Source organism: Anas platyrhynchos, chromosome 28 (assembly GCF_047663525.1).
Source record: "Anas platyrhynchos isolate ZD024472 breed Pekin duck chromosome 28, IASCAAS_PekinDuck_T2T, whole genome shotgun sequence".
NCBI lineage: Eukaryota > Metazoa > Chordata > Aves > Anseriformes > Anatidae > Anas > Anas platyrhynchos.
This window is the reverse complement of record NC_092614.1, coordinates 2,334,841-2,354,015: the sequence shown is the minus strand read 5'-3', so window position 1 is coordinate 2,354,015 and position 19,175 is coordinate 2,334,841. Positions and strand designations below refer to the sequence as shown.

Genomic DNA, 19,175 nt, shown 5'->3' with positions numbered 1-19,175 from the left:
TTTATTTATTTATGGCCGTGCGGCTCGCGATGGCAGCGATAAGCACAAGGGGAACGGGGAAATTCGGAGGCTTTGGCTCCAAACAACGCGTGTGAGCTCTGCTGCTCCGTCGCCGCCAAGCCGGGCCCCCTCCGCTCCCCTTTCATCCCAAATCCCAAATCCCAGCTCCGCACGACTCCGGTAACAGACCTGCGGGGTTTATTGGCTTTCTGGGGGAAGGGGGCACGGGTTGCTGTGCCCCATTCAAACCCAGATCGCTCGGGGACAGGAGCAAGCCTGGTTCCAGGCTCCGTCTTCCACACGTGGAATTTTTCCTTCGCTGAAAACCCTTTTCCAGGGAAGCGCAGCGGGAGCACGGGGCCGGGCGCTGCGGGGGGGGGAGTTCAGCCAAAACCACCTGGATTTAGGGGAAAAAAAAACAAACAATTCTCTGAGCTCCTCATGGTTTCCAAAGTTTGTCCCGGGCTTCCTGGAAGCGCAGCTCTGGGTTTTGGATCCTGGGTCCGGTTCCAGCCGTTTTGTAACGAATCCAGACCCCGTCCTGGCTGCGGCTGCGGGTTTCTACCAGCGGTCCCTGGCGCACGATGCTCAGCGCATGGCCGGGCTGCCCCCAGCAGTGGGGACAGGATCGCCCCGTGCCCACGTGGGGGTGACGCTCGGAGCCCTGATGCAGCTTCGTGGTGGCAGCGGGGCAGCTGCTGGGGATTTCTGTGCAGAAACATCCTCGCCCTGTGCGGGTTGGGAACGGGGAGCAGGAGCCAGGGGCTGGATGGGGCCAGGCTCGGGGTGTAATCTGCAAAGGACGGCGAGGCTTTTGATTTCTAACAAAAGTCCATGTGCTCCCAGCTGGGCCGATTCCTTTTCCCCCTCTTATTGCTCAAAACAAGGATTTAAGTGAGGGAACAGCCTAACAAAGCTTTGGAGATGGAGCCGCTGGCACGGGGACGGGGCAGGAGGCTCCCCAGCGCCCCGCGGCCGCCGCCAGCTCTGTCCCAGGGGTGTCCATCGGGCTGTCCATCCGTCCAGATGTGAGGGGAAGGGGAAGGAGACTGCCTCCAGCTGCTGCAGGCAGAGAACGGCTGCACCCTGGGGGTCCCCAACACTCGTGGAGGGCGCAGGAGTATTCGGGAAGGGGCAAAGCCACAGGGCACGGATAAGCCCCAAAGGAGAGCCGTGGCCGCAGCCGTGCCGGCGCTGGGCTGGGGCGCTGGGCCGAGCTCCAGGAGCGCTGGCGTCCTCCCTGGTCCGGCTGCCGATCTGCTGCGCCAGCAAATTGCAGCTCTCGCTCGTCCGCCTTGGCTGCAGACAGCCCCAGGGCTCCGGTGTTTGCACAACCCGAGCACCGCGGCCACGCAGCCCCGGCAGGCAGCAGCAGCTCCGGCTTGGCACCGGCCCCGTTCCACACCTCCAAGCCCCCGGGGGAGCAGCGATGCCGGGTTCGCAGCCGTCCCCACACAACGTGACCGCCGGCATCGCCGCCCGTTTGCTGCAGACACCGTCAGGAAGCTGGAGGTGCTGAGCAGCCGGGCAGCGTGCGGCCACCAGCGTCCTGCACCCAACCTCTGGGCACCCCAAAACCCTCCCCAGCCACCGTCTGGCTGCGCAGAGCCGGCGATGCTCGGTGAGTCCTCGCTGTGGCTCAGCGTGCTGCCTGGCCCCGAGCACATCGCCCGCTGTCCCTGTCCTCCCCTGAACCTCGGAGGCCGCCCAGTGCCCGGTCCCAGCCTGGCACCGTCTCAAGGCACGGCCGCTGCTCCGTGGGGTGACGCTCGTCACGTCGCGCGTGGTGCCACCGAGTGCTTTGTGCGGAGCTGTTTCCCTCCCACCCCGCCCCTGCTCAACGGTGCCGGGGCTTTGTGGGGTCCTGGGTTTTGGGGGGTGCTGACCACGCGGGACCCTGCATGCTCCCGTGTCCCCCTGGCTGAGCGAGGCCAGCGCTGGGGCTGGTGGCTGCAGCCACCACAAGTGTCCCCTGGGTGCCAGCTCTGCTCCTGCAGCCCCATCCCAGCAAGGACAAAGCCAGAGCTCCCTGCTCAGATTTTTCCATTCCCAAGACACTGGGAGAAAGATCCCAGCCCCTAAAAGAGGGCACAAATGGGACCTCCAACGCCCCCATCCCAGTCTGAGCATTCAGCAAAACCCCAATGCACTTAGTAGAAGCACATTAAATACCAGGGAAAATCAAATACAGCAATGACCTTTCCTTTTTTTTTTTTTTGTTCTCTTTAACAATACAAAGCTTCAAGTTTACTGTAACAGAGGGATGGTGCTACACACAGGAGTCTGAAGGGATGGGCTCGTCCGAAGAGGAAATGACAAAAAAATAAAAATAAAATAAATCACATCGGCGTGGAAAAAAGACGACAGGGTTAGGTAGCCTTACGCTGGTATATGATCATGTGTAAATACAGCCTTAAACTACAGGAGAGACGATATAAAATGCTGGAGCCCTGTGCCAAAGACAAATCCCGACGCTCTCACGAGCACCAAAAACATCTCGCTCCGATTTGGGCAGCGCCTCGGAGCGGGGAGCTGCAGAAGCCCCCCCGCCTTCGGCGAGCTTTCCATTGCAGCCCACACGGCAGTTTCTTACCTAAAAGGACATTTAGAGGAAAAGTTTCCAACCCAACCGGCTCCTGCAGAAGAGCTTCAAAATAATAATAATTAAAAAAAAAAAAAAACATGCTACAAAAATAGTGAAATTTTTTCAGCTGAAAGTTCTGTGCTGGCAAAAGCCGCGGGTCTCGTGGCTCCGAAAGGCTTCAAAAACTTCATCCGGGTTTTGTCGCGTTGGCCAAGCTGGAAGGCGAGGAGACAAAACCCCTTCCTGGAGGGGTCCCGTTTGGAGAGATGAAGGATTTCAGCCCAAGGGGGTTTGACAAATCCCACCAACGCTGGCCCTTAAATATTAAAACTCTCTGGGGGAGAACAAAGACCCCAAAGGAGCCCTTCCTGCTGAGGAGGCATTTCCTGGCCGTCCCTCATCTCCCACCTCCCCCTGGACCCCAGTGCCACCAGGGGACACTTTGCACACCCGGGGATGCCCGACCCCTTCACCCTCCGACCCTGGGGACAGGGCAGGAGGGAAGGGGAGGACGAGAGGAAAAAACGCCGCGGCCACCAGTGCTGTCCCTGCACAGAGCAGTGGGACAGGGACGGGCTATGGGGTCGGTGGCACCCAGACTATGGGGTCGGAGGGACCCACAGGCTTTAGGGCTGCATCAGGAAGAGCTGACATCGCTGGTGCCCCATCCCGGGGTGAAGGCCCCTTATTGCTCCCTGTGGCTGCAGTCCCCATCCCCACGCACACACGTTGGGTGCACTGGAGCCAGGGCAGGGCGATAGCGGGGCGCTCCTTTGGGTCCCCCCCGGCGGCACAAGCTCCCTCCTGTCCCTGCCCACACGGCTTGGGGGGTGCTGAGGCACTTCTCATCCTGCCACACTCGGGTTTGGTGTGGAGGGAAGGCACTGTGGCGGGGGGGCTGCCGTGTACCCCACGAGGTGCTCGCATGGTCACAGCCACGGGACCCCAAATGCACCGAGCGCAGGCGGGTGGCAGCGAGGGGTGCAGCAGCGCGTTTTGGGTGCTCTCTTTCACACACCTCCACCAAAGCAGCCTGGAACCAGCCCACGCCAAGTGTCCGTGCAGGACGTGGGTGCCACCAGCATGTGCCGGGGACCCCCTCCCTCGTAGGGTGGGCGGGCAGTGGCCACGGCGCCGTGCCCCGTGCCATGGGCAGCTCGTGGCGCAGAGCACAGCGGGGATGGAGGGGGCGCGTGTGGGGGTCCCCCAGCCCCAGGAGCTGCTCCACGGCCGTGTCCTTTCTCCTCCAGTCCTACGCAGCCCTGGCGGGCGTCCCAGCCACGGCACGAAGCGGGGCAGCCGCGGTGAGGCTCACATGCTGTCCGCCAGCTGGTGACAGTCCAAGTCCCCCTTCAGCTCCAGGAAGCCCGGCAGCTTCACCCCCGTCTTGCGGTCCACGCACCAGCACTTGCCCCGCTGCCCGTCCAGCGCCGGGTGACACTAGAGGGGACACTTTCGGTGAGGGGCGCCCAGCCTGGCCCCGTGTGTCCCCATCCCCATGGGCTGCCTGCTCAGGGCTGGATGTGGCAAACCAGGAGCCCTCGTGGTGGCTTTGGCACCCGTGTCCCACCCTGGGGAGCTTTTGCAAAGAGCCCTGCAGCACCCCAAGGGGAGCTCCCCATGAAGCCCCAGCACCCACCCACCTCTCCCGGCTCTGCAGAACCCCCCCCAGATGAGCACCCCCCGGCCCTGCCTACCTGCTTGGGGTGGAAGTTGCCGTTGCGGTCGCAGTTGGGGATGGGGATGACGTACAGGTCCTCGTGCGTCCGCGTCTGCGAGGCCGCCAGCCTCTCCAGCGCCCGGTGCAGCTCGCTCTGGCACGAGCCCTGCGCCTGTAGGAAACCAGAGCTGAGCTGAGCCACCCCACAGCCCTGGGGCCACCCCATAAAAAACCAACTTCAAGCCTCCCTCATGCCCTGGACACCAACACGTGGCTCGGAGTGCCCGGTGCCCACCCTGCGCCCCCCACCCCAGCTCCCCGCTGCGCTCACTATGGGCCTGGTCTCCTCGCGGTGGTAGGGGCTCCCACTGTTGCGCATCTTGTTGCCGTTGTTGACCCGCTTCGCCTGCTGCTTCTGCAGGCATTTGCGGTCGTGGATGCTGCAGGGGCTGAAGCTGTTGTTGGGGTGGTCGATCTCCTCCTTCTCTGCAAGGACACAGACCGCATGGGGCTCAGCACCGCGGGGCAGACATGGGCACAGCACGTGGATGGCACACATCACCCCCAGCCCTGGGTCCCAACCCACACAGCGCAAGGAAAGGCTCTTGGGAACGTTTATACCCCGTTCACAGGTTTGTTTCCACATTTCTGTTATTGTAGGGCTGCAAATCCACACCGCGGCGGTGCCAGGCTGCGCTGCATGGCACAAGGGCACAGCATGGCACAAGGGTGCAGAGCCACCAGCCCCACGCCACCCGGTGCTGGGGACAGGAAGGTGACCCCAGGATGCATGAGAGCACCAGCGAGACCCCGTGCCCCCCGCAAGCTGCCTCTGAAAAGTGGTAGCAGAAACAGGACCGCAGCCCGGCCGGCGCTGAGCACCCGCCAAGCTGGAGGCGGCACCCGGCCACGCTCTGCCCGGGGCGCACGGCCCCGGCTCCCCCCTTTGCTGGGACATGAAAGCAAAAATTCCAGGAATAAGACAGTTCACCTCCCGCTGGCCAGCTCGGAAAGGCGGCGCTTGGCATCCTCGCCTGCACCACGAGCCGGAGCCAAACGACAATCCCAGATGTTGGCAGCTGGGAGGGGAGCGTCATGAGACCCGCGCTGCTCGGCGCGGCTGCTCTTTAAAAAGCTGCAGGTTCCCCCGCTCCCAGGCCCGGTAACGCTGTGTGTTTGCACCGAGCACCACTTTTCCTGTTGCATGGGGGGTCCCACATCACATTCTTGGTGCCTGCTGGAAAAGGATGGCGCAGCGGGGGCGCACGGAGCTCGGTGGGGAGCTCTCAGTCCCAACCAGCTCAGGCTGCAGGAGGAGCAAGGAGAGAACACCCTGCCCGGTTTTATCCCAGCTGATCAATACCTTGACCCTGCTGATTGATAACAGCAGCTTCCCAAAAAAGGCTGGGTCACGGCACAACGTGGGCGAACCCATCCAGGGGCTGCAAACCTGCGAAGGTTCGTGGCTCCCGCTGGCCTGGTTAAAGTTCACAGCCAAGCGAAGCCCGGATGACAAACCCTTCTCCGCTGTTCGTGTTATTTGCTTTTTGTCTAATCTGTCGTTTTTTTCCAGGAAGTGGCTCATGCCCTTGACATTTGAAACACAAACCCAGCACCCCGCTGCGGCGCGGCTCCAGGACCCCCGCGCGGAGCGGTGCCAGCGCGGTGCCAGCCCCGGTGGCTCCGTGTCGCAATGCTGCAGGCTCGGGGGGCTCGGTGGGGGATGCTCCTTCCCAACTGCCCCCTCCCGCAGCATTTCGGGGATGTCTGGCCCCACTGAGGCCACCACACTGAAACCCCAGAGCTGCTCCTGTATCACGGAGCTGGCAGGGAAGGGCATGGCACCGGGAGGCACCACCGGGCTCGGAGCTTCCCGCTCCGCACCGGGATCTGGCTGAGTGCTGGGAACCCCTCGCCCAGCCCAGCCCAGCTCCCCTCCTCCCCGTCAGCCGCCGTCAGTGTCAAATCTCTCGGCTTAAATAAAACCAGATGCCAATAACGTTTTCATAAGGTCCCGTGGAACGCGCGGTGCCTCCGGGCAGCGAGGCGGCTCTCAGCCGGCACCCGGCGCGGGGATGGGCTCGGAGCTTGGTCCCCACCCGCGGCCCCCAACCCGGGACCCCTCCCTGCCGCAGGGACGGCCGCGGTTCGGGGGGGAGCTTCCCACCCGGCGTGCAGCAGCCCAAGGAGCCTCTCGCTTTCCTGGCGCTTGGCAGTGCTCCTGCACCGAGCTGGATGGGAAAACTCCTTCCAGTCGAGCACAAAGCTGTGGAAAAAGCTCCTCCTTGGAGCCTGCCCCCCTAATCCCCCAGCAGCCTGGGCTGTGGCTGCAGGGCCACCAGCACCCTTGGGTGCTGCTGGGCACGGTGTCAGAGCCACGGAGGGGGCAGGAGAGAGGGGTGAGCGCTTGGCCAGGGCCTCGGCTGGGTTTGGGAAGGACTCGAGGGCTGAGCGCTGCCCTCGCCCCATCTCTCGAGGGCAACATTTTCCTCTTGGCCCCAGGACAGGAGGAGACACAAGCGAGTCACTGAGCGTCGCCTTCAATTAACGGGAGCTACTAATGAGGTCGGGCACGTGCTGAGCTCGTGACTCACGGCGCTGAGCCCCTGAGCGAGCGGTGACGGACGCCGGGCTCCACGTGGGAGGGGAGCTCAGAGGCGGCGAGCGAAGCTTCAGAGCCGGTGTCTGGGGGACAGGGACAAGATTTGGGGACCCCCAGCATGCGTCCAGGTGGTCCCAGCGCCGGCTCTCTTGGCTGCTGGGACTTTGCAGACACCAGCACAGCTTGCTGTCCCCCCGTGCACCCCTCTTGCTGCTGTGCCCCGTGCAAGCCCCTAAATGCCCAGCCCCACGCAGAGCCTGGGGAGATCTTGGAGACCCCATCCAGCCTCTGCCGGCCCCGTGGCACAGCTGGGACAGGGCAGTAGCCCTGCTCGACCTCCTCACCGGGAGGAAAGGGATGGGGATGAGGCATGTGGGGTGCAGAGCTGGGTGCTGCAGCCCGGGCTGCTGAGGTGCTCCTCCCTGCGTGGGGAAGGGAGCAGGATCCGTCCCACCCACTGCTGCAGCAAGCACCGGGATGCTCGCAGCTTCCCAGACGCTTTTCCTAGGTCACTTTTTCCCCAGACAGAATTATTTACCCAGCATTAAATCACTCCTAATGCGTGTTGGGGAGAATGTCCTCACCTCTTCCCGGATGCCACCCACAGGTCCAGCCACCCGCACCTCCCCGAAGCAGCAGCACCGACAGCCCCAGAGGGGACACGCAATGGGGCCGAGCCCGTGCCACGAGCCAGCCTGGTCCTAAAGGGGCTGGACAGGACAGGACAGGGAGATCCCCATGAGACCGGGACCTCGCTCTGCAGCAAAAAGCCGTGGCTGTCACCTCCAGGGACACGGCTCCCAGCGGGATGTCCTGTGGGCAAGCCCACAGCTGGGGGATGGATGCAGGTAACAGGGTCCTGCACAGGTCCCCAAACCCACAGCCATGGGAGAGGGTTGTGGGACAGGAGAGTGGCCGCCTGCTCTCTCTTCCCAAAAAGTCTTCGGCCCTGCAGGTGCTGCTGGTCCCAGGAGAGGCGATGGAGCAAGGAGCTGACCCCATCCCAGTCCCCATGGGACCCAAAGCCTGGAATGCAGCACCCCCAGCCCAGCACCCCAAAAGCATTCACAGGAGCAGCCCCACACCCCCAAATCATGGCCCACACCCCCTGCAGCCTCAGCATCCACGCAGGCACCAGGGAGCATTTTTCTTGGTGGCTCCTGCACCTAAAGAAGCATTTAATTCCTTCTGCTTAACCAGAGGGGACCCACTGGATGCACCGGCCGTGCCATGGCGCACAGGTAGGGCTGTGCCCCGGGGAGAAATGGAGCTGCAGCCTCCAACCCTGCTGCTCCTGCTGGGACTGGGACTGGGACCCGTGGCTCTGCCGTCCCACCAGGACCTTCCCACCAGGATGCCCCGGGGAAAGGGGCTCGCTGCTGCCTCATCCTGCCACCTGCAACGCCGCCGGCGAGGTGCCCGTGGGGAGAGCCCGGCTCCCACGGCCACCCACCCGTCCCCAGAGCGGCCAAAACAGCACAGGAAGAAAGGGAAAATACTGCAAGGCTGTTTCCTAAAGGCTCCGGGAAAAAAATGCTGCGTTACACGGGGCAAAGCCAAAACCAACAGGCCTTGGCAGCCCGACGCAGCCCCAGGCCAGGGAGCCCAGACAGCTCCTGCAGGATGTGGGATGAGGACAAGCAGGCAGGGCAGGGGGTCCTGCAGCAGACCCCGTGCTGAGCGCTCACGGCCAAATCCTGCCCCCGGAGAGGGGCAGCCAGGGGGGCCCTCTGCAAAGGGCCCTCGTCACTGGTATGGAGGAGAGAGGGGCTGGGATATGGCCCTTGGGGAGCTGGAACAGCCACACCGGGGAGCTCTGGTGACCTGCGTGGGGACACAGGGCCAGGGCACCTTGCGGGCTGTCCCGTGCTGGGTGCTGCCCCCCCCAGTCCTGGGGACGTGGTCCCAGTCACAGCCCATGGGATTGGGAAGGGGGCAGCGTGGGCATCCAGAGCCCCAAACGGGCCAGATCTCAGCCCCCAGGAGTGGGTCTGTTCGCTCTGCCAAACCCCACAAGCAGCTCCGGGGCGCTGCCCGCGACCCCCAGACCCTGCCCGAGCACCACGGGGGTGGCAGGGGGTCACGATCGACCCCAATGACAGGGCAGCGGGGTGGACAAGCAGAGCCTGCAGGCAGCGGGACTGCAGCCCTTGGGGTCCCCCAACTTGGCACTGCCCTGCCCGGCTGTGGGGCTGGAGGAGGAAGGACACGGAGCCCCTGTGCGGGACACGACCTGTTTGTGAGGGAAGCAGGTGCCCCGCGGCCTCTTTCCTGTTTCCTCCCGGCCGTGCCGGCAGCATCCCGGGGAAGGGAGAGCTCAGGGGTCACCGCACAACGGGAGCTGCCCTGGCAGCGGGACCCCGAGCACGGTGCCCCACAGCACCGCATGCAGCCGGTCCCTGCCCGACCCCGGGGCTGCGCGGTGCCACCAGCCACGACCACGGCACCGTGGGTGACAATGGCACGGATGTGACCCAGCCGTGAGATCGGGACAAACCTCCTTGTGCTTCCCCATCCCCAAAATCCCCCCAACCCATCCCCTTCCAACCCACCAAGCGGTGCCACCAGGGACCCCCCTCCGCACCCCAATTTGTGCATCCCCCAGGGCCTTACCTGGCGGCTGGAGGCTCTCCTGGATGGCTTCGACGTCGGCCAGGTCGGTGCAGATTCCCTGGCCGTGCATGAGGGTGTGCAGGGGCCGGGGCACACCTCGGGGGGGGTAACAGCGCAGCCCTGCCCCGCAGCGCGCCGTGTACACCCCGCACGCCGTGCCGCGCCCGAGCGCGCAGGTGGCGCAGCACCCGCAGCCCGGCTCCCGCACCAGCTCGGCGCAGCCCTGCGGAGCTTTGCAACGAGCCAAGCGCTCCTCCGAGCACGGAGGGCACTGGATCGCTTCCTCCCCTCCTTGCCCTTGTCCCGGAGCAGCTCCCGGAGCCGCCGCCAGCACCGGGACCAGCACCGGGACCAGCACCACCGCCAACACCGGCGGCAGCAACCGCGCCGCGCCCCCGCGCATGGCGGCCCCGCGCTCCAGCGCTCGGGCTGGCGGCGGGCGCGGGGGGCAGGCGGCGGGGGCTTTATGCCGCCCCGTGGCCACACCTCCCGCCGGCACCGGGGCCACCGGCGGGGCCGCCCCCGCCAGCCCCGTCGCCCCCCTCCCCGCCTCGCCCCGGGCAGAGCCGCTGCGCGCCGCCGGTGCCGCGTTGGGTACCCGCTGGGTTCGGCGTTGCGGTTGCCGGAGGGGGCAGCGCCGGTACCGGGAGGGGAGGGGAGGGTCGTCTCCCCCCCCCCTCCCGGGTCGGTGCCGGTCCCCGAGGGTCCCCGCTGGTAGCCCCCGTTCTGATCTGCCCGGGGGTCTTCGTTAGGGTTGACCCCGGGGGTGTGCGCTGGGAGGTGCTGAGCTGCTGGGGGTGCGGGGGGAATGGGATGGGGTGGGGTGGGATGGGGCAGGATAGACTGGGATGGGGTGGGATAGACTGGGATGGGGATAGCGATAAGGGATGGGATAGTGGTGGGATGGGGATAGGGATGGGAATAGGGACAGGGACAGGATGGGACGGGATAGGGGTAGGGATGGGATGGGATGGGATGGGATGGGATGGGATGGGATGGGATGGGATGGGATGGGATGGGATGGGATGGGGGCACCATGCAGGGCAGCAGCAGCACCACGGGGGGCTGCATCTGGAACCAAGGTCCCAGTGTGGGGCGAGCCCTGCCCCACACCACACCCCACAGCCCCCAGCCTGGGACCATCCCAGCCCCAAGCGCAGAGACCCCAGGGCGGCCGGCAGAGCCCCGGGATGCCCGGAGGCTGCCCCGGCTCCCCAGATCCCCACATCCCCCCCTGCACCCCCACCCCCCTGCACCCCCCCGGGCCCGATCCCCGCGCAGGAACCGCGCCGGGGCCGATAAGTTGCAAGGTGCCGGCACCTAGCGGAGAAAAGCGGCAGGAAAACGGGCGGGGAGCCCCGAGGATGGGGATTGTGCCCGGAGGGAAGGGGCTGAGCCCCCGGGGGCTCCTCTGCCCCCCCCCCCCTCAGCCTCCCCTGCAGCCCCGGAGCCCTGCGGTGGGCTGCACGGCGGAGCGGGGGCACCTCGTACCATGGGCAGCAGCAGCCTGGGACGGGGGCTTGGAGATCCACGGGATGTCCCGAGTGGGAAGGGACCCTCAGGGGGTCACTGGGTCCAGCTCCTGTGTAGGGCCACCCCCAAATCAGACCCCATGTCCGAAAGCATTGTCCGAGTGCTTCTTGAACCCTGCAGGCTCGGGGTCCCTGGGGTGCCCGTCCCCCATGCCCGGCCACCCCTGGGTGCAGAACCTTTCCCTGAGCAGGGCGAGCCAGCGGGTTTGGGACTGCTCCACGCCACTTTTGAGGCAATTAACGGTAATTAAGCACTTGGACATCAGCTGAGGCTTCACCGCAGGGCTGAGCCGGGGAGGAAGGTGGGGAGCAGCAAGGGGACAAAAGCCACCCCTGCACCATGCCCACAGCCTGGGCACGCTCGGGAAGGGCTGAGCCCATCGCAGCCCCCACGAGGGGAGCAGAGACAGCCCGTAATGCTGAGAACCCCATACTCATCTCACGGCTGAGCACACCCAAATTTTGGGGCTTTGGTGAGCAGGAGCACTCTGCCCCATGCAGAAACTCTGAGCCTGGGGGCTGGGGATGCTGCGGGCAGGATGCAGGCAGGAGCCATGTCCCCCACGCTCCCCCCCTGGCCCCTTTCTCCCCTCCCAACCAAAGCGGGGACCCTGCAGAACATCAGCACCCAGCGGTGCCCCCGAGCCCCCCTGCCCTGCCTGGCACAGCCACGTGTGGCCGTGACACGGGGCAGAGGCGCCAGCCTTGACACGGTGTCCGAGCCAGGGCCAAACCCAAACAGGTGCCCAGCCCCACTGGGAACGCGGCACCTTATCAGGCCTTGGCAGTGCCGAGCGCCTGCTGGGGAGGCTGTTGTGTCTGCAGGGCCGGAGGGAGCAGGCAGAGCGCCGGCGGGGAACAGGGACGTGCTCTGGCTGGGCACGGGTCCCCCACGTCCCCCAGCCCAGCACCATCCTGCAAGATGGAGAGGGGGTGCTGGTGCACCCCACTGCCACGCTGCCCCCACCCCGAGGTGCTCAGCGCAGCCCCGTTCGCCTGTGGGTGATGGGGAGCCCCTGTGCTGCCAGGTCTGGGGCTCTTTGGGTTCCCAAATTCTGTTTTTTTGGGGTTCCTGGGGCTAGGGGGGGGCCGGCTGGGTGCTGCCTCCCTGCGACACCCCAACAGTCCCTAAGACACCCCAGCCCTGCAGAGGGGCTGCAGGTCCCAGCAGTGCCGGGGCAGACGGGGGTCTGGGAGCTCGGGGGCTGCAGCCCCCAGCCCAGGGTGGAGCCGGGGGGGCTGGGGACCACACGTACCCACATTGGGGTGCTGCAGCCACCCACGCTGCCAGCCCCCAATGCCTCCCTCGTGCTCTTGCAGCCCCCTCCCCACAGCTCAGCACATCTCAGAGCCAGGCAGACCCCATGGAGCACCCAGACCCCATGGAGAACCCAGACCCCATGGAGCACCCCGACCCCATAGAGCACCCATCTGCTCCTTGCCACTTTCGGTGCCCCCTGCTCCCAGCCAGCCCTTTCCCGCACTCGTAGTCCTTTTTACTCCCCATTTCCAGGCAGCATCTCCTCCCCCAGCTCCCTCTTCAGCAGCTCCCTCCACCAGCCCAGCCCTGACTCCCCCTTCCTTAGGGTTCCTCCGCCGGCTCCCCCACCCTGTCCCTGGCCAGGGCACGCCATGGCTCAGCTCTGAGCGCTCAGCCCCGTGCCGAATGCGACCCGTGGGGTGCGGGTGCTGGGGCGGGCAAGGGGGCGTGTCGGGGGCCGCCGTGATAACAGCGGGGGCCACGTCAGGGCCACGGGAGCAGACGGCGTGGGCGAACGGCATGAGCCAGGCCCCCCCATCCTTGGCACCCTGAAGCAGCATCATGGGGTCCGGGGACCCCCGGAGTCTCCTCCGCACCTTCTGTATCCTTTGGGTGCTGGCCGGGCACCTGCCCCCCAGTACAGCCCAGTGGTTTTACCCCCTGGGCTCTGAGGACACCACCCCGGAGCCAGGCAGCAGCCCCGCGACCCCCACGCTGCCCACCCTGGATGGGGAGGAAGGTAGGTATGGCCGGGTGGGGGCACGGCACCCCCGAGCTCCGGCACCTTGGCGAGGTTGGGACAGCTCGGGGTGGGGGGGCACAGCGGTGGCCACCCTTGGGCCCCGTCCAGCCCAGCACCCTCACGTTTTGGTCCCGCAGATGGAGAGCTTGGCGAGGTGGAGCCCACCAGGAAGGTGCTGCTGAGCAAACCCCCGCTGCCGGCGGGCTCCAGGAGACGGGAGCCCCCCTCCAGGGGCGCAGCCAAGGGTCCGGGCCATGCCCCATCACGTGCACGAACCCAGGTGCCTGTCCCCGGGGGGGAACCCCGAGCAGCACCCCGACCCCCCCAGGGTCTCCAGATCTCCCCAGCTCCTCTCCGTGTCCTTCCCCTTATCTGCACCCGGCCGGGCTCAGCCACAACAGCCCAGGCAGGGCAGTAGGGGCCGGGCTCGTAGGGGCCGGGACCCCCGGTGTCCCCCCCCCTAAGACCCCCGTGCTGAGCTCTCTCCATCTGCCCTAGCACAACCGCCCCACGGCCGCCCCGCGGATCTTCGAGGGGAGCGCCGAGGACGAGGAGTTCCTGCAGATCAAGGTTGCGGGGGGGGGGGTCCTGAATTTTGGGGAGGGGGGGCTGCGAGGAGCAGCTGGGGACGAGGAGGGGGCTGCGGGGGTCTCACGCTCAGTCCCCCCTCTCTACGCAGAGCACAGCGAAGGGGCTGCCCCCGCAGGTGCCCCCGGCTGCCAAAATGGACACGGCTCTCCAGGTGAGGGGGGGGCGCAGGGTGCCCGTGCCCCTTCCCCGGCCCCCCCAGCCCCCCCCAGCTCACGGCTCGCCCCCTCTCCAGATTCACAACAGCTCCAGCTGCGTCTGCCCCGTGCGCCCCGGCCCCCCCGGCCCCCCCGGCCCTCCCGGCCTGAAGGTACCCGGCGTGGGGGGGCTCCTGGGGGGATACAGGGGGGGGCTCAGGGACCCGCTGGGAGGGACCCTGCGGCCCCTCTGGCTGTGCAGACCCTTTTCTGCTCCGGGTTTGCATTCTCGCTGCGGGGTCTGCGTTATGGGACGGTTCAGCTGCCCCCTGGCAAGGGGGGGGGGGGGGGCACGGGACCCAGGCTCTGATTTCTCTCCGGACAGGGAGAAAAAGGAGACCGGGGGTCCCCAGGAGACAGAGGCCAGCCGGGGCTTTCTGGGGAGAGAGGGAAGACGGGCAACCCCGGGCAGCCAGGTCACCAGGGACCCCGGGGACCCCCTGGTCCTCCGGGACCACCGGGGCCACCGGGACCACCAGGTGCTTGGGGAGCCAGGAGCCCCCCTGCCTCCGCTGCCCTCCCCAAGGGATCAGAGAACGAGGTGAGGGCTGGGGCTGGGGGTGCTGGGGCTGGGGGGCGCGGGGGGTGATGCCGGCGCTGGCCGTGGGGTCTGTCCCCAGTTGGACCCACAGGAACGGGACACTGGGGGGGGGGGACCAGGGGATGTGACACATTCACCGTGCCCTGCTCTCTCCCCCCAAACCATCAAGCAGCTGGGAGCATCCAGCCCTGCGGGGAACCCAGGACCCCCAGGCCCCCCAGGGCCGCCCGGTCCCCCCGGCCCCCCCGGCTACCCAGGCCACGAAGGCTCCCAAGGGCTCCCCGGGCGGGAGGGGCAGCCGGGCCCCCCCGGTCCTCCGGGGGCTGTGGGACCACCGGGATTTCCAGGGACCGAAGGAGCTCCGGGGTCCCCAGGCTCAGCTGGACCCGATGGACCCCCGGGGGCACCGGGACTCCCAGGCCCACAAGGCCCCCCCGGGGTCCCCGGGCACGAGGGACCCCCCGGCTCCCCAGGACCCGCAGCGCTCCCTGGCAAACCAGGGCTCCGAGGGGAGCCAGGATTCCCCGGATTAAAGGTAAGGGGGTCCCACTTCTTCCACCCACGGACCCCAGGGATTCAGCTGGGGGCTGCCCCAAGCCCCACACCCTGCCCCTGTGGGATTTGGGGTGCCGTGAGCCCCTCCATCACCTCCCCACGTGCAGGGCGAGAAGGGCGAGCACGGGCTGCCGGGCATGCCGGGGAGCCCCGGCCGGCCTGGAGACGTGGGCTCCCCGGGAATGCCCGGTCCCATGGGGCCACCGGGACCACCGGGGGACTACAGGGTGAGTAGGACCAGAGGGCTGGGGGTGCTCGGGGTGGTGCTGAGCCCGGTATTCACCCCGGGATATCCCCTCCTGCCAGTGTGAATCGCGGCACGCAGGGCACCACGGAGCCGCCGGGCCGCCGGGCCCCAAGGTGAGGTGGGGGCAGTGTGGGTTTGGGGGGGTTTCAGAGGCTGGGATTGCCCCAGGAGCTCACGGGACCTCTCTGCTTTCTTCCAGGGTGAAAAGGGCGACCCAGGAGAGCGGGTTTGTACCGGAGGGGCTGCAAAGGAGGAGCTGGGGGAGGGGGTTTCCTTCATACCCCAAGAGCGCAACCCATGCACTGCCCCACATGTGGCCAGAGGGACCGGTCAGAGACCCCAAACCAGGCTGGGACATGGGGGGGCAGCGAGTCACACAGCCTGTGTCACATCCAGATGCACAGCACACACCAGTACACACCAGCACACACCAGTGCACGCCCCCTGCCCCTGCCCCCCCCCCCTTGTAGGCTCTAACCGTGCCCCTCTCTCTGCCCACCCAGGGGTGCTGCTACGGGGAACACGGGTGCAAACCGGGCCACCTCCCCTTCCCCGGCACCGGCAGCCAGTCCAGCTCCTGGGTGCCCATCAGCGGGTACCAAACGGTGAGTCCTGGGGGGGCTCACAGCTGGGACGGAGAGGGGGCAGTTGGAGACCGGCCTCGATCTTCTCTCTCTTTTTTTTACAGCCCAGCAAAGAGGAGACGGAGGTTTACGGAGCGATCATCCCCCACGTGAGAGCCCGTGCCTGCGCGACGGGGGTGTCTTGCAGCTGCCCCCCAAAAGGCAGCCCCAAAACACCCCAGCCTCATCTCCGCAGGGTCCTCGAGGTCCCCCTGGGATCCCTGGTCCCCCCGGCCCCCCCGGCCCCCCAGGAGCCCCAGGTCTCCTCTACCTCAACGTAAGGCGCAGCAGGGGCAGCGCACGTGGCCGTGGGGGTGCCCAGAGCTGGGGACCCCCCTACACCTCAGCCTTTTCTTTGCTTCCAGAGGGTGTACCCCATCCGCGCCCAGCCGCCCTGCAAGGAGCCGGTAAGCGTGGCATCGCTGTCCCCGTCCCCTCCCGGGGCACTGTCACCGCCGTGCCGTGCCCCAGTGTCCCCAAGCAGCAGTAATGTCCCCGTTTGCACCCGTAGGCAGCGGCTGATGCAGCCTGGGCAGCAGGTAAGGGATTTTTTGAGGTGTTTCGGGTGCGCTCCAGCCCCTTTGGGAACACTTTTGGGAACACCTCATGTCCCTGCCTGGGTGCATTCCCCGCATGGCACACCCAGGGCTGTGGGGGTGTCCCGGCATCCCCAACCCCACCGACACCATGTCCCCGTGGTGCCGGGGTGCTTTGTGACCCCAAATCCTCCCCGGCTTCTCCAGATGCTGACGCCTCTCGGACGGAGCCACCGGAGCCCCGTGCTGACCTCCGGGTGCGTGCCGGGCTGTGCCCATGGGGTCGGGGTGGCCCCGGGGGTGGCAGCTCGGCTTGGAACCTCTCGGTCCCTTCGCAGCGCCAGACGTGGGTCTTCAGGTCCAAGGAGCTGATGCTGAAGTCGGGCAGCGCCGTCCCCGAGGGGAGCCTGGTCTACGTGCGAGAAGGGAGCAGCGCCTTCCTGCGCACCCCCAGGGGCTGGAGCAGGCTCCTGGTAGGGTGCAGACGAGGGGGTGGGCAGGGAGGGGGGGGCAGGTTCCAGCCCTGGCAGGCAGCTCCGGGCTGGATTTGGCTCCTGGGGAAGGAGCGAGGTGGTTCCCCCATAATCTGTCCCCCTCATGGAGCAGCTGGAGGACTCGGAGTCGCTCTTTGCCGGTGACGACCCCTCTGCCTCCACGCCGCGGTACCAGGTGAGGACCAGGGCTGGAGCCCTTCTTGGCATGCCATGGGGGGGGGGACACAAACCCCCTGGGACTGTCCCCTCCTTCTTAATCCAGGAGGCGAAGCGGGTACAGACGCGGGGTCCCAACACGGAGCCCCCCGCGGGAGCCCAGACGGACTCGCTGGTAAGCGCTGCCGGTGACGGGGGGGACGGGGGTAGCACAGGCAGCCCCCGGGGTGGGCACCGGGCTGGATGGGGAGGGGGCTGCACCCCTGGCACCGGGGTCGGTGCCCCCAAACTGCCCCAAGTCCTGTTATCACAGGTCCCGAAGGAGGAGGGAGCGGTGCCGCCCAGGATCCTGCCCACAACCATCGCCCCCAGGATGCCTTCTGTAAGCACAGCCCCACGGGGGGGCTGCTCGGCCGTGGGGAGGGGGGGTGACAGCGGTGCCTGGGGACCCCCCCGTATCCATGGGTCTGCACCCTCCTGGGATGGGGACAGGAGACCTGGGGGCTGCGGTGCCATTACCCCTGGCTGCTTGGGGTAATGGGACCGCGGGCCGTGCCCCCCGGAGCCCCCATCCCCATTGTGTCCCCATCTCTCTGCCATCCCCCCCCCTTGTGTCCCCAGCTCCGCTTGGTGGCCCTGAACGTGCCCCTCTCCGGGGACATGAGCGGCATCCGCGGCGCCGACCTGCAGTGCTACCGGCAGTCGCAGGAGGCTGGGCTTTTTGGCACTTTTCGGGCTTTCCTCTCGGCCCCCACGCAGGACCTGGCCTCCATCGTCAAGAGGACGGACAGGGCCCTCCCCGTGGTCAACCTGAAGGCAGGTGTCCCCGTCCCCATCATGGGGCGCTCCCCCCACCCCAAAACCCTGAGGCGGTGTAGGGGACATCGGTCAGGGCGTCCCCCCTGGGTGGGTGTGGGGGGGGGGGCATGGGTTTGTGGAGTTTTCACTCAAAAGGGGGAAAAATATGTTCAAAGAGGTGGGAGGCAGCAGGGGTGGTGGCAGGATTTTGGGGAGGGTCCCGGGGTGGGGGGGGTCTCAGGGACAGTCCCACTGCCACTGCACGCGGGTTTTGGGGAAGCTGAGAGGAGCCACAAGCAATTTGTCACAGATGTGAGGCGGGGACGGGGGGCTTCAGGCAGCCAAGAGGGTCCCCCCCCCCAGATCCTCGCGCCCCCCAGGCTGAGTGCCACCAACTGCGTCCCCAGGGCCAGCTGCTGGCCAGGTCCTGGAGCTCCCTTTTTGAGGGGACCCCACGGGGCCCCATCTACAGCTTCAACGGCCGCAACGTCCTGACCGATGCCCTCTGGTGAGTCTGGCGGCGGGGGTGGGTGCCACAAGGACACCCCCAACCCCACGCCCCCACACCACAAACCACGGACGGCTCCCATCCATGTCCCCCCAAATCCACAGGCCCCGAAAACTGGCATGGCACGGATCCACGGCCCGGGGGAGCCAAGCCCGCAGGCGGGACTGCCAAGGATGGAGAAGCTCCGGGCCCGGGGAGGGTTTGGCGGCCCCCCTGGGCGAGGGCAAGTTGGTGGCGGGGCTGAGGCACAACTGCTCCGAGGAGCTGGTGGTGCTGTGCGTGGAGGTGGCCTTCCCCTACCGCCACATGTGGTGACGGGCACGCCATGGGGACACTGCCCCGGGAGAGAACTGCAGCATCAGGGCTGTGAGAGCACTGGGAAGATGGCGCCGTCCCCGTCCCGGGCACTGGGAGCACTGGGAGGACGTCGTTGTCCCCGTCCCGGGTTGGGCTCGGTCCCCAGGCTGTGCCCGGCCACCTCCGTTACCTCGAGCAATGCTAATGCTGCGTCTTCCCCAGAAATAAAGATGTGGAAAAGTTGGTGTTTTGGACAACGCCCAGCTTCTCGTTACTGGGGACGGGGGGTTGTTACTGGGACAGCGGTGAGGGGTTGGGGACGGGCGTGCTGAGCCTGCAGGGTGGGGACATGGGGACATGGGGACACTGCAGGGACTGGGGGGAGCAATGTGGGGACTGGGGGGGCAGTGTGGGGACATGGGGACACTGCAGGGACTGGGGGGCACGGTGTGGGGACTGGGGGGTGCAGTGTGGGAACTGGGGGGGGCGACACCACAAGGACCACGAAGTCACAGCCCATGGCTCTGCTTGCACAGCCACCAGCCTGCCATCGATGGTCACCACCAGGGCCACCCGGCAGGCTGTCCCAACAAAATGGGGGTTGGAAGGGGGGCTTCAGCCCCAGCCTGGCCCCCCACCCT

At 66.8% G+C, this 19,175-nt stretch overlaps 2 protein-coding genes across 2 annotated transcripts; one reads left to right on the top strand and one right to left on the bottom strand.

The window, feature by feature from the left end:
* Nucleotides 1-2,186: 2,186 nt before the first annotated feature.
* On the bottom strand, nucleotides 2,187-9,915 carry IGFBP4 (insulin like growth factor binding protein 4). Its single transcript, XM_027445247.3, has 4 exons — nucleotides 9,460-9,915; nucleotides 4,576-4,730; nucleotides 4,282-4,416; nucleotides 2,187-4,024 (listed from the first exon to the last, which is right to left on the bottom strand). Exons 1-4 carry the CDS (start codon nucleotides 9,860-9,862, stop codon nucleotides 3,896-3,898), a joined length of 822 nt encoding a protein of 273 aa, XP_027301048.1. The 5' UTR covers nucleotides 9,863-9,915; the 3' UTR covers nucleotides 2,187-3,895.
* Nucleotides 9,916-11,117: 1,202 nt separating this feature from the next.
* LOC113840033 (uncharacterized) lies at nucleotides 11,118-18,791 on the top strand. The gene is made up of 23 exons (XM_038168570.2): nucleotides 11,118-12,991; nucleotides 13,132-13,274; nucleotides 13,493-13,564; nucleotides 13,674-13,736; nucleotides 13,818-13,892; nucleotides 14,105-14,320; nucleotides 14,493-14,855; nucleotides 14,983-15,102; nucleotides 15,182-15,235; nucleotides 15,322-15,348; nucleotides 15,626-15,727; nucleotides 15,811-15,855; nucleotides 15,942-16,022; nucleotides 16,111-16,152; nucleotides 16,257-16,284; nucleotides 16,489-16,538; nucleotides 16,620-16,754; nucleotides 16,888-16,950; nucleotides 17,038-17,106; nucleotides 17,245-17,313; nucleotides 17,553-17,747; nucleotides 18,137-18,237; nucleotides 18,342-18,791. Exons 1-23 carry the CDS (start codon nucleotides 12,814-12,816, stop codon nucleotides 18,550-18,552), a joined length of 2,502 nt encoding a protein of 833 aa, XP_038024498.2. The 5' UTR covers nucleotides 11,118-12,813; the 3' UTR covers nucleotides 18,553-18,791.
* Nucleotides 18,792-19,175: the final 384 nt, after the last annotated feature.

Coding starts and splice junctions, on each gene's coding strand:
- LOC113840033 (XM_038168570.2), top strand. CDS start 12,814: ATGGGGTCCGGGGACCCCCGGAGTCTCCTCCGCACCTTCTGTATCCTT. Junction 13,275..13,492: donor CATCACGTGCACGAACCCAG/GTGCCTGTCCCC, acceptor CATCTGCCCTAG/CACAACCGCCCCACGGCCGC. Junction 17,107..17,244: donor GAGCCCAGACGGACTCGCTG/GTAAGCGCTGCC, acceptor CTGTTATCACAG/GTCCCGAAGGAGGAGGGAGC.
- IGFBP4 (XM_027445247.3), bottom strand. CDS start 9,862: ATGCGCGGGGGCGCGGCGCGGTTGCTGCCGCCGGTGTTGGCGGTGGTG. Junction 4,731..9,459: donor GGAGAGCCTCCAGCCGCCAG/GTAAGGCCCTGG, acceptor GTGTCCTTGCAG/AGAAGGAGGAGATCGACCAC. Junction 4,025..4,281: donor GCAACTTCCACCCCAAGCAG/GTAGGCAGGGCC, acceptor TGTCCCCTCTAG/TGTCACCCGGCGCTGGACGG.